The following is a 13,821-nucleotide window of genomic DNA, read 5'->3' as shown; positions in this document are numbered from 1 at the left end:
CTGTCTAAGATTGTGTCGGGGTTTACTGCAAATGAGATAAATAAACTAAAAAATTTATTCTTCACCTGCCCCTTCATCAAATTTTAAGATGTATTTCAAAGAATTTTTCTGAAAATCTGAATGCTAAAAACTGGTCTGCAAGGAATGCTTTGTAATTGGTACCTTTTCCTATTTAAATACAGGCACCTGTGTTTTTTTTTTAAATCTGTATTTTGCTGCAGTCTTGAACTGAAATGGTATAAAAAGAAGATTGGCTTGGAAAGCCTCTTAAAAATTCCTTGACTGTGTGTAGCTCTTCAATTACAGCATCCCAGAGATAATGCCATCCTTGCCAAATGAGGGAGGTAAGCTACTTTATTAGAGAAACCTTATACTTTGGGTTTAACAAGCAACTTATGGGCAGTTCAGATACTGTGTGTATTCTATTCAGTTCTGGCAATACTACATGCATGATTAGATAATGGACCTCCAGGTATAATTCCATTATGGGCTGTGCTGCTTCTCTGTATTTTTTAAAAAGACACAGGGAATTTGGGGGGTACAGAAGAGGGTTTTAAGTACTATCAAGCTACTTCTATATTGGGGCCATGCAGTACTGATATTCTCTATAAAACAACTGCTTTGGACACAAAGAACTTGACTGGTTCATTAAAACAACTGCATCTGCTTGCCTGTTCATTTAGTTGCAGTAAAAATCCAAGGAAGAGGTGATGTTTTAATGCAAGGGTCCCCAACACCTGGTCCGTGGACCAGTACCAGTCCTTGGCATGCCAGCAACCAGTCCGCACAAACAAGCAAAGCCCCATCCATGGCATTCAGGCAGCACACAAAACCACGCACTCTCCGGTCCGTGGAAAAACCCAAAGGTTGGGGACCTCTGTTCTAATGAGTTGCAAGCAAAAGTTGCTTTTGTACCTCCCGTCATTTTAAAATAACATTCTTGAATGAAATCTGAAACATACCGCATTATACGTTTAGGCAGGATTGTACATTTACACTGCAAAAAATATCACATGGTGGTTTTTCTGGGGTTGAGAAGATTGTAAATTACTTGAGTGGTGAATACATGGTCACTTTAAATTGAAATTTTTATAATTGGTATTTCAAAAGTTTTGTAACTGCTTGTTTAGCTTTGCTATGTTTTCAAGATATGTGATAAAATGATTTTCTGTATATACTCTGTATTTGCTGGAAAGAGAGTATGGTGATGACTTACTATATCCTTTTTTTAAAAAACAGATAACCAAGGAACCACTTCTTTGACTTTGAGTTCAGGCCTATCCTTCCAAAACTCAATAAGGAGAAAAGTCAGAGAGAAGAAAAAACATGCGACCATTACTGCGAATATTGCTGGCACAAAATATGAAATTGGTAGCGTGCTACATATTCTACTTAATTTACATTTAACCCCATGGTAAAATAAAGGTGGATGGAGAAAAAGAAAGTTGCATAGCCAAAAAAGCTTTACGCTCAAAATATTACATATCAGGGTGTTAATATATTTTTCTTTTATTCCTTGAGAAAGGTCAGAGATGCTTGCCTGGACTTTCATTCAAACTGTGATCACATGTATGCCTCCGTTATAAAATACAGTGACACATTCAGAAATTTTAACAATAGATTAATGTACCGGTATGTCATCCTAAAAGTTAATCTTGGCATTTAAATCCCATCATAAATGAGTGGTAACTACTTAAAAAAAAGTCTTGTTTTGTGGAGTGCTTGGTGCTTTCTGAGTTTGGTTGTTTGCTTGCAGATGTTTCATTACCTGACTAGGCAATATCATCAGTGCTGGTGAGTGTCAGGTTTATATACAGTAGCTTATTGTCCCAATACCAGTGGGGGTGCGGTTTTCTCCTTGGTAGTTCCTTGATTAGGCTGTTGTTTTCTGTTACCATGGTGGGTTAATGAAATATTTGCAAGTAAACAACCAAGAACAAAGATACCAAGGACTTCACAGTTCAACCCTGAGCTATATGTATTCTTTTATTAAAAACCTATCCTGCTAGAAAGTTGCATATTTATTAGAATGTATTTATTGTCCTGGTAAATTGCTCTAGCAGCTAATCTTAAAGGTGCTTTTCATCTCCATACACATCTAGCAGCTAATATTTTTCAATATTATAATGCATTAAGTTCAGTGTGGTCGTTCAATTTCACATTAATTTTACACATGAATTACAAAAGAGAGCACATTGTTACTAAACTGGAGCTTAGCATAACAGTTAGGGAAAATCTGTTTTTAATTGGGAGGATTATGATGTGTTGTTATAATCTGTCCAGTCAATGCCATATTCTTACTATAATTACCACTTAGAGTGAAAGTATCATTATGAGGTACTTCATTATTTAGAAGACTTTTATATAAAATGGGACAGGATTCCTTGGTTTTCTTTTTCTCTTTGTTTCATTTTAAGCCTCAGTGGTAACCATTCAGGGTTCTTGAATATTATCTATTATTCTTCCAACATACTGCTTTTGCTTATCTTATAGCTGTGATCACTTAGATTTTGACTGATTTTTCAGTGGGCACCAATGAGGAAAAGTACAAATATTGCCTGTTAATACAGAGCAATTAACCAAGAAGAGAATGAATAATATCTTGTAACTTTCATTATGTAAATTTAGTTAGAAAGGCAACAGCTAAGAAACATTTATAAAGTGAACTCTTGTCAAGAGTTATTTGAATCATTCCTACTGATTCAAATAAAAAATCAACTGGAGGTTTTAGCAGTTTATTTTGAAAGCTAAAAGGTCTTAAGATTCCTTTTATAAATCACTTTTTATTCCTAACGTAACACACAATTATTATATTTCTACAGTAGGGAATATTAGATTTGTGGAATACAGATACTTCCTGATTTACGACCAAAATTGTAACCAGAACGCCTGTGGCTAAGCAAGACAGTTCTTAAGTGAATCGTGCCTAATTTTACAACTGTTTTGCCACAGTTAAGCAAATCACTGCAGTTGTTACATAAATCATACAGTTGTTAAGCAAATCTTCATTTACTTTGCTTGTTGGAAGCCATGAAGGTCACAAATGGCAATCGCATGGCTGCAACCCTCATAAATACATGCTAGTTTCCAAACTCCTGAATTTTGATCATATGACTAAGGATGCTGTGACTGTCATAAGTGCAAAGACCGGTCGTAAACCACTTTTTTCCAGTGTTGTCACTTTGAACAGTTGCTAAACAAATGGTTGTAATTTGAGAACTGCCTGTATTCCTATTGTGAGCTGAAATAATGTGAGAAATTTTAATAGTAATGCTGTGTGCTAATATTATCTGCTGTACATCCACATCTGGAAAATTAAGGTTAGCTGTCTGGATATTCAGAAATCTAATTGTTTATGTTGATTGTCATGTATCTATTTCTGTCTTGTAGTCCGGATAGCAATAGAAGAAATGGGATTTGTCAAGACTCGGGATGAGGATGAGACCGCAAACCTTATCTGGAGCGACTGTGCTGTGCAGCAAGAAAAAATTGCAGATCTCCAGAACTACCAGGTAAAAATCAGGATGCACTGAGACATTGATTAAATCAGTAAACTGTTATAACTCCAGGATTTCTCTTAATAGTTCAGATCAATTAATCCTGGCTCAAAATTGGAAACAAACTATTTTCAACAGATACATTTGTCAGAAGTATGATCAAGGTCATGACCATACTTAGACCCAGTACTTTTCAATATCTTCATCAATGACTTAGATGAGGGAATTGAAGGGGAACTTGCAGATAAATTCCATAAGTAAATAAATAAAGTATTCATATATGTTGTACAAGGCCTCAGGTAACCCAGTGATTCTTCAGGGTTACACTTACTGGCTACATTATCTAGTTTTTGTTCCTCCTGTTTGAATGGGGCAGTTGTATCAGTGAAATAGCTCAACAAAAGCACTTGATATATTAGTGTATCCAAATCTGATTATTTTTTTTAAATAGTAAGAAACAAAGAACCATTGTGGACTTCCAGTTTGCCATCGCGGCATTGGCAGACGCATGGAGGCAAGCTCCGTCTCCAGCGTCTGGTTTTATCCTGCTGGGGGACCTTGGAAAGGGTCGAAAGTCGCCTTGTAGGGTCGATGAGCAAGGAGAGAACCTCCGCTTGATTGCGGAAGGGTGGCAGCTCTTCCACTCGATCTGGGGCAGTTATTCAAACCAAAGGGAAAAAGATTGGCGATCGCAATATGTCCCGTCATTCAGCTGCTGACAGCCAAAGTCAAACTTACTACCAAGTATACTGAAAGCAACGTGGGTGAATCTGGGTGAGATTTTATCTTCTCTACCCTAAGTACTTTCCTGTAAAAGCTTTTTGAAGTACTGCTCCCCTGTGAGGAAAGAGGGAAGGGAACTTCTATCCCACCCTCTAAGAATAGCGGTGTCTTAACTACCCAGGGGAATTAAGCATAAAAAGAACAATTTTAATTGAATTGGATTTATATGCCGTTGAAACCTGGGGACCCTAAAGTGTCCTATTCTTACTGGAAATTCTTGTTATCTGCAAAAAAGAAATAAAATTGGAAAAGAACCCAGAAAAATTTGAGATTTAAAAAACTTTAAATGGTACCACTGACATCTTATGGTGAAGCTTGGTATGGGAATTTGTTATTTCCTAAAGAGAAACTTGGCTCACAGCCCAGTCCTAGATAAGACTGTTTTCACCTTGGCACTATTTGTGAGAGAATCAACTGTAAGAGAACAGCTGGGCTATGTAATTGGTGTACTTAAACTGTTAATGTAAACCCTTACTGACTTTTGTTCAAGAAACAACTTCTACTAGAAAGACTGTTTACAAATATGTGAAAGAGATGGACAAAGACCAGCAAAAAATCCTTTCCATGCTAAAAGCAATACATGAAGCTATCCTTTCAGCTTGTGACAAAATGAGACCTAAAATAAAAGACCAAGACACCAGCTTAGATGCACAAAGCCAAATTTAGATTGCAACTAAAGAATCAACCCCAGTTGCAATGTATGGTAGTGAAAGCTGGACCATAAAAAAGGCTGAGCACCAAAGAATTGAGGCCTTTGAACTATGTTGCTGGAGAAGACTCCTGCGAGTCCGTTGGACTGCAAGGCGATCAAACCGGTCAGTCCTAGAGGAGATCAACCCTGACTGCTCTTTAGGAGGCCAGATCCTGAAGCTAAAACTCAAATACTTTGGCCACCTGATGAGAAGGAAGGATTCACTGGAGAAGAGCCTAATGCTGGGAAAGATGGAGGGCAAGAGAAGAAGGGGACGACAGAGAATGAGGTGGCTAGATGGAGTCACTGAAGCAGTAGGCGTGAGCTTAAATGAACTCCAGAAGATGGTAGAGGACAGGAAGGCCTGGAGGAACGTTGTCCATAGGGTCGCAATGGGTCGGACACGACTTCGCAGCTAACAACAACAACAAAGAATCAACAATGCAGAAGACAGCAGAAGAAGTGGAACAGCTAAATATTAAGATAGAGGACTCAATTAACCAACAAATACTGCTGATGGATAATCCAGACAAGGAAGTGACAATATTGAAAATGGAAATGACTTTCTATACAAACCAGAAGAAATTTCAGAAAGAAGATTGAATTGAAGACAAATATACTAGAGCAATTATGGGGGACTGGTGAGTTTAATGAATACAAATGGGCCAGTTCTTACAGAAAACTGGCAATCAAATGGTCTCCTTTGATTCAAATAACATATAAAAATGGAGGGAGATTTATTTGATGATCTAAAAGCGCTGATGTGGAAGCCTAGTTGGCAAAGGAAGAAAGCTAGAATAAGGTTGAAAATTGGGGTTTTGATTTATTAGAGGGGATTTTATATTCTCAATTAGAGAGTTAAAAGGAGATGATGAGATAAGGGGAATCTGGGCTGTTAGATTCAAGATAGTTGGAAATTAGTGGAAAATAAGGATTTGCATTGAAAAATTAGATTTAAAAGGGAAATGAAAATTAACTATCAGGAATATGTTTGATTTATTGACTAACCCAGGCAATATATATAATGGTTTTGATCTATTAAAAGGGGATATTTTATTATTAAGTAGATGATTTAATATGGTGGGAAATAGAAAATTTTTAGGAAATAGAACAATATTATATTTAAATAGGTAAAATGTGTATTTTGGATATTACAATTTTTTATGAAGTGAGATAAGGGAAACCTTGGTTACCCAAAGTTTGAAAATTATGAATATTAAAGGTTAATTGGAATATTGATGAAAAATTAAAAATTAAGTAAAAATTAACAACAGGATATGAATTGTTTTACAAAGATTAATAAAAATATGTACAAGCTAAAAAAATATTGATAAATGTAATAATGATGTTTCCATTGAGTTGATATAATTAGAAATGTACTAGTTTGAATATGAGATAGTAAATATTAAGGGAAAAAGAGAAGAAATATTTGATGGTGTAACCTGAGATTTGTACTAAAGATTTTGCTATTTTATTATTTTTTAACCTCACCACCACGTTGCTTTGTTAAATACTTAAATGTAAAACTGGAAAACCAATAAAATAGTATTAAAAAAAGAAACAAAGAGCCATTGTTTTCCTAATTGATAATTTGTTCAGGATTTCAGTGATCTGGGACCAAATTCCTAAACAGAGAGAAAGACTGTATTATATTAATTACCCTCCATGTAAGATTGCTAAGAAGCCTGTGCAGATAGTTGTTGTTTAGCGACCACAATTTGGACTGGCAAGTTTGCAGTTAAGCACCGCAGTTGCTAAGTAGAAGATTGTGTGACCATGGTGGGTTTATGATGTCGCTTTCCATTTGGTCATTAAGCAAGACATCACATGATAGTGTATTTGCAATTTTACTTTCACATTTTCTAACTGCTTGTTGGAAGATGGTTGTGAAGCACAAGAATGTCAATCACATGACGGTGGGACACTGACGGTTGTAAATGTGTGCTGCTTGCAAAGCACCCAAAGCATGATCAAAAGACTGATATGCTGCAACGGTCATAAATGTGAGGACTGGTTGTAAAGCTGTTTATTTTAATCACTTTGAATAGCTGCTAAATGAGTAAGTTGGTTAGCGAGCAATACCTGTACATGTTTCTGGTCAATACACTATTTACTAAATGTCAGAAGCTTCAGAACATATTTAATAATATTATCTTGCAGTTATGGTTATTGGCTGATCTTCAGGTTTAAGATGTATCAGCTTTGTATCAGGAGTATCTGTTTCAATGTGTATATTCTGCTTTTTTTTTTCTTCCAGAGAATCAACCATTTTCCTGGAATGGGGGAAATCTGTAGGAAGGACTTCTTGGCACGAAACATGACCAAGTAATTTGCTTTCTTTTTCTTTTTCTTGTTAATAATGCAGAACTATTGGTTACAATGCAGGTTAAGAAGTTTAAATATAGCTACTAGTTTGTTACTGGATGTCCAAGTAGTCATTAGTAGTTCCTGAATGTCATCCAGTTCCTAAGGATGGTCCTCTACCAGTCTTTGGTGATTCTTCCAAAGAGCCGTGAAAGATGAATCTCTCAATATCTACTCATCAGGGCACCCCATATGTCCAGCAGCTGCAATAAGTAATATTTGATGTGAGTGCAGGAAGAACTACACAAGAAAATTGCATGCTTTATGCCTTAAACGTCTTGAAAGTGCCTAGTTAGCCTGCATGGCTTTTTTTGGCCGGGTCCTGGAAAGGTTTCGTTTTTAATCTGTTTGATTATGTTTTCTTTGAGTTCATACATAACCAACAGAAAAATGTATTTCAAATTGGAAAAGTTGGGAAAAAAAGTTTTCTGTGTAAGGAATTCTTCAAATACGTCCATCTTGCAAATATACAATCCATTTTTATATACATGCAATTTGAATGCTTAATTTGATTTTTACTTTATGCTGAGAGAGTCACTAGATAACATTCAACAGTTAAATTTACAAGCATAAAAATAGTTATCCTGAGGTAATGCCTTGTTTTTTCCCCTCATGTCTATTGTGTGTATGACATTTTTATCAAAGTAGCAGAGAAGTATAATTAGAACTCAGAAAGCTGCTTTATACTGATCTGAGCTATAATCATGGTGTGAGTGTATGTTTGTGCATTAGATAAAACTCTTAGTTCTTAGATTTTGTGTGCTTTTTTAAAATAGTAATAATAAATAGATTAGGATTAGTAGAGGTTAACACATCTATTTGAAACATTACTTTAAAAATGAAGTCAAACTGAAAACCCAACAATTTTGCTAGCCAGTTTGGTCTAGTGCAGGGGTAGGCAAGCTTGGCTCTTTTATGACTCGTGGACTTCAACTGTGTCAGTTATACAACCAACCATTTTATGATCGTCACTCAGTTATGATCCATGATAAACAGGCTCCGTTACAGTCGTAACTTGAGGACTACCTGTATAAAAAAAATGTGGTGTGTATTTAAGCAAGACAATAAAGCAATTCTACAATCCTGAATCGCAGTACTGCCATTACTTGGGATCTATAATAATCTAAGCACAGTTATAAAAATAGTAATGGTGATTGTGGGTTTTTCTGTTTTTTTATTTTGAAGTGTTCTTTCTACAATTACTAGTAGCTTTTGTAACAGGCTCTCTATTGTACACAGACCCTGACACTCTTGGCTGCAATCCTGGATCTGCAGATGGCCATTTTTGCAGGTTTTGTACCCACATGAGCTATTAGTAATTGTATATAATGTCTCAGCCAAATTAAAAAAGATGACAGGAAAGTTGTTCAGATTTTCTTCTTGTTTTGCTTTGCTTTCTATTTATTGTAAAGTGACGAGTACCTGGTGTGTATCAACATATCTTTAGTATAACCTTTGGGTATATGAAGATCCTTATTTACACCTGCCATTTCTGTGGTAATTCTTATAGAAATCTTCTTATATTTTTTCTGCCTCTTTAAAGGCAATAAATTGCAAGCAATTTAATGTACACTTTTGTGTACATTACAACCGTCTCATTTAACGTGGGATATTTTGGGCTCTGTTGTGGTTGTAAGTCGAAGTCTAGGGTCTAGGTAGAATATGTTTTCCTTTCTTCAGTTTGCTGCTGCTAAATCAGATTGAAACCACAGATATGAAAATGCACTGCTCCTTTGGTTCTGTTTTTCAGAATGATCAAATCTCAGCCACAGGAGTATAGTTTTATTCCTCGGACGTGGATTTTTCCAGCAGAGTTTACCCAGTTCCAGAACTATGTAAAAGAACTGAAAAGAAAGCGCCGACAGAAAACGTTCATAGTCAAACCAGCTAATGGAGCAATGGGACATGGGTAGGTGCAGTAGCAACCCAGTGGAGTCCTTTCACATCACTACGCTTGTTTATATAATTGGAATTATAATTAGATATCGAGGTTCTAAAAATGTTATTCATTAATAACCAGGACAATAAGCAGGCTGTTGATGCTGCTATTGGGAACAAATAGTGGACTGGATTTGTTGGTCTTCTTTCCATTATTAGAAAGGTACTAAATATAAGATTATATGTGACGCGGTGGCTCAGTGGGTTAGGACGCTGAGCTTGTCGATCAGAAGGTCGGCAGTTTGGCGGGTCGAATCCCGAGTGCCGCGTAGCAGAGTGAGCGCCTGTTACTCGTCCCAGCTTCTGCCAACCTACCAGTTCGAAAGCACGTAAAAATGCAAGTAGAAAAATAGGGACCACTACGGTGGGAAGGTAACAACGTTCCGTGCGCCTTTGGTGTTTAGTCATGCCGGCCACATGACCAAGGAGACGTCCTCGGACAAGCGCTGGCTCTTCGGCTTTGAAACGGAGATGAGCACCGCCCCCTAGAGTTGGAAACGACTAGCATGCATGTGCGGGGGAACCTTTACCTTTAAATATAAGATTACATTTGTCTTATTATACCATCCATATACAGGTGGTCCATGCTTAACAATGCTAATTGGGACTGAAAATTCTGTCATTAAGGGAGTACGATCATAAATAAAAAAAACCCAAATGACTGTGTTGCTTAATGATAGTAGTTCTGGCAGTTCTGGTGCTGTCATTAAGCAAGGATCACAAGCATACCACATGACTACAATTTCCAATTTCCTGTTAGTATAGAATTCTTTATTGGCCAAGTGTGATTGGACACACAAGGAATTTGTCTGGTTCCTAAGCTCTCAGTGTACATAAAAGGTATAAGTAAATCGTGATCATAGTCATTGTAAAAATTTCATCATAAATCAAGATACAACACTTGGTGATAGTCATAGGATACTAGATAAGCAATCAACATAAATCATACAAGGAAACTAGATAAAACAATACAAATTGTAAGATACAAGCAACAAAGTTATAGTCACAAGTAGATAAGGAGATAGGTAATAGGAAAGATGAGAACAATCATAGTAATACAGCCTTACTAAATAGTTTGACAGTGTTGTGGGAATTAGTTGTTTAGCAGAGTGATGGCATGGGGGAAAACTGTTCTTGTGTCTTGCAGCTGAATTCTCCATTTACTTTGCTTATGGAAAGTTGGCAGGGTAAATCTCTAATCACAATCACCTGACTAGGATGCTGAGAAAGCCGTAAGGACAAGATGCAATTATAATTATCAGTCATTCAGCATTGTTGTAAGTTTGAGCAGTTGCTGAACAAGTAATCATTAAATGAGGATTACCTATTATAATCTGTTTATTATTTAGTAAACAAATTTATGTAATTGCCCAACTCACACACAGCACAGCACAGCATAGCACAGCACAGCACGGCACAAGAATTATTGGTGATCGATATTCAAACACTTGGTAAACTATACAGTATAATAGATTTGGTATAATAGATTTGGTGTACATGCCTAAGAGGTAGGTTTGATAAACCTGGCTTAAAGCAAGTGAAACCAGTATCTACTATTTAAATAATTAGCCAGAATGGAAAGTCTTCATTTTTTTTCTTTTTTGCCTTTTATCAGGATCTCCCTTGTCAGAAATGCAGAAAAACTTCATGCTCAGGACCACCTCATAGTTCAAGAATACCTTGACAAGCCCTTCCTTATGGAAGGTTACAAATTTGATTTAAGGGTGTACATTCTGGTAACTTCATGTGATCCACTTAAAATATTTTTATATAATGATGGATTAGTGAGAATGGGCACAGAGAAATATCATCCACCTAATGAATCAAATCTGGTAAGTAAAGGTTTGGGTGAATAAAAATAGTGCAACACTATATGCTTAGGCAAACCCACTGTATATATTGTAATATATTGTGATATATATAGCTAGGTATTGATTGCAAGAGAAATTGTTTTGGAATGATGATATTTTGCTTTGTTTTTAATTTCTGTTGAGTTGAGAGCCAGAAGAATACAATGGTAGAGGGTGTCAAAAGCTGCTGAGAGGCTTAAAAAAGCCAGGATGGGTCTACAACCTTCATCCACAACCAGCGTTCTGACAAAGCTCATCCACTAGTGGGATCAGTGCCATCTGGGTTTCATGTTCAGTCTTAAGCACTGATTTAAAAAGGGTCCAGCAAATTCATTTCGTTTAGAATTCTCCATGGGATTAGGTTTAGCCTTTGATCCTGGAGACAATATACAGATTTCATGACTGGGTAGATTTATTCTTCATCAGTTTATTTATTTTACCAAATTTAATGCCAGCAAATTTGAATGGTTTGGTTTGGCATATCTAAATACCGTAAGTTTTTCCTTTTGTCGATCCTGAATTTCCAACCTTGGTGTTTCATGAAAGAGCCTTGGTGGAGCAGTGGGCTAATGCCTCCTTAAGTAACACCAGCTGCCTACAATTAGTGCAGGTTCGCATCCCACCAGGCTCAAGGTTGACTCAGCCTTCCATCCTTCCGAGGTAGGTAAAATGAGGACCCAGATTGTTGGGGGCAATTAAGCTGACTTTGTAATAATGCCACTTGGGGTGTGTGTGTGAAAGCCCTAATAAGCAGGCATATACATAGAATGAAGGCTACTGCTAAGCTTGTAAGCTGCCCTGAGTCTTCGGAGAAGGGCGGGATATAAATGGAATTAAAATAAAATAAAAATAAATAAAATAAATAAATAAATTTAGATAGATAAATAAATTCGATAAACAAATTACTATTAAATAACTATTAAATTGTATTCTGCATCAAGGAAAAAACTTGCAAAGTTGATTTCCCCCCCCCCCCACACCATGCATATTTTTTATTCCAACTTTTTAAAAATTAAATCTGTATGTGCATTTGCTCGTTCATTTTAGTCAATAATCACTTACAACTGATTACAATACCCAACATTTTTGGATTTATCCATTCTTCCATAAATACCTTTTTTGCAATGTAAAAATAGTTTCGTTATCGGCATCTTCATTAAGTCTCTCTTTAAGTAGAACCGTACATTCTCTTTCTCTACTTGTCTCTCAGGAATCACTTTCTCATTTTTGTTTCAGAGCCAGTTATATATGCATCTGACCAACTACTCTGTGAATAAGCATAATGAGCATTTTGAACGGGATGAAACAGAAGATAAAGGCAGTAAGCGCTCTATAAAGTGGTTTACTGAGTTCCTGCAAACAAATCACCTTGACGTTTCCAAATTCTGGAATGATATTTCAGTAAGAGAAAACTAATACGCAATAGCTATTCTATGTTTGGTCGTCGTAATGCTCTGTACCGTTCCTCCTGAACTGGGACATAATATGGATTTTGATGCAACTGAAGTCCTTATTTAATTTTTTTTTAATACGGTAGAACTGTTATATGTAGAATCTTGCCATTACGTCAAAGAGGGGAAATGGGCAAAATACCAGACATTCCCTCCCCCCCCCCAAGAAACTGAATAATGTTTTGAACTAATTATTAGAATCCTTTGGCAGTCCTGATTAGATCCTAGATATTATTTGCCCTTGAATTTTTGTGATTTAGAGCCCAGCCGACAATCAATTCTTGTTTTGTTAGAGTCTGTCTTATTTTGCAGTTTAATATGGTTTTTTTTTCTGTCAAATTCAAATAAACACGATCATGATGCTATTCTGCTATCCTTATTATCTTTTGCACAATCTCTCAGGAGTTAGTGGTGAAGACACTTATAGTAGCAGAGCCACATGTTCTTCATGCTTATCGGATGTGTAGACCAGGGCAATCTCCTGGAAGTGACAGCATTTGCTTTGAAGTTCTGGGATTTGATATTCTGCTGGACAAGAAACTCAAGCCGTGGCTACTAGAGGTGAGCAGCTTTACAATAATTTCAATAAGTGTATAAAGGTTAAAAAAACCACACACAACTGGTATGCCACTCAGTACCATTGTTGAATGAAAAATAAGATATTCCTATTTAACCCCTAGAAATGGGGATGATGATTCAGCAGTTAAAGACGCTGAGCTTGTCAGCTCAAAGCTGACTGCTCGGATTTGAGATTTGAGCACCACGCGATAGGGTGAGCTCCCATTACTTGTCCAAGTTCCTGCCAATCTAGCATTTCTTGAAAGCACGCAAATGTGAGTAGATAATTAGGTACCACTTTGGTGGGAAGATGACAGCATTCCATGTGCCTCGGCATATAGTCATGCTGGCCACATGACCACAGGAGTGTCTTCGGACAACGCTGGCTCCATCAGCTAAGAAACGGAGATGTGCACTGCCCCCTTAGAGTCAGACACGACTGGACAGGGGTTTATATATTACACATTAAAAATAGAATTAAGAGGGTGACTTGAAGCGAGCTGTGCAATCAGATATGGCTCCTGAAAATACATACTCTGTACATACACACATTAATACATGAACATGTATGTATACACACACCTGTAACTTTATATTTTGCTGTGTGGTGGTGAAAGGCCCTGATCTAGAGGCTGGGAGACCATGAGTTTCACTCCTGCCTTAGGCACAAAGCCAACTGGTTGACTTTG

The 13,821-nt window shown here is 36.8% G+C and overlaps 1 protein-coding gene across 1 annotated transcript; it reads left to right on the top strand.

The window, feature by feature from the left end:
• Positions 1-242: 242 nt before the first annotated feature.
• On the top strand, positions 243-13,171 carry LOC308666606 (tubulin polyglutamylase TTLL7-like; the record flags this gene model as incomplete). Its single annotated transcript, XM_081325499.1, has 8 exons — positions 243-344; positions 1,240-1,371; positions 3,391-3,512; positions 7,229-7,296; positions 9,086-9,244; positions 10,889-11,105; positions 12,360-12,524; positions 12,977-13,171. The coding sequence occupies exons 1-8, from the start codon at positions 320-322 to the stop codon at positions 13,169-13,171; spliced, it is 1,083 nt and encodes a 360-aa protein (XP_081181625.1). The 5' UTR covers positions 243-319.
• Between the last annotated feature and the right edge of the window lie 650 nt (positions 13,172-13,821).

The sequence above is a fragment of the Vipera berus genome (genome assembly GCF_964194415.1).
Source record: "Vipera berus genome assembly, chromosome: 3".
Classification (NCBI taxonomy): domain Eukaryota; kingdom Metazoa; phylum Chordata; class Lepidosauria; order Squamata; family Viperidae; genus Vipera; species Vipera berus.
This window is presented reverse-complemented; position numbering and strand designations above follow the sequence as displayed.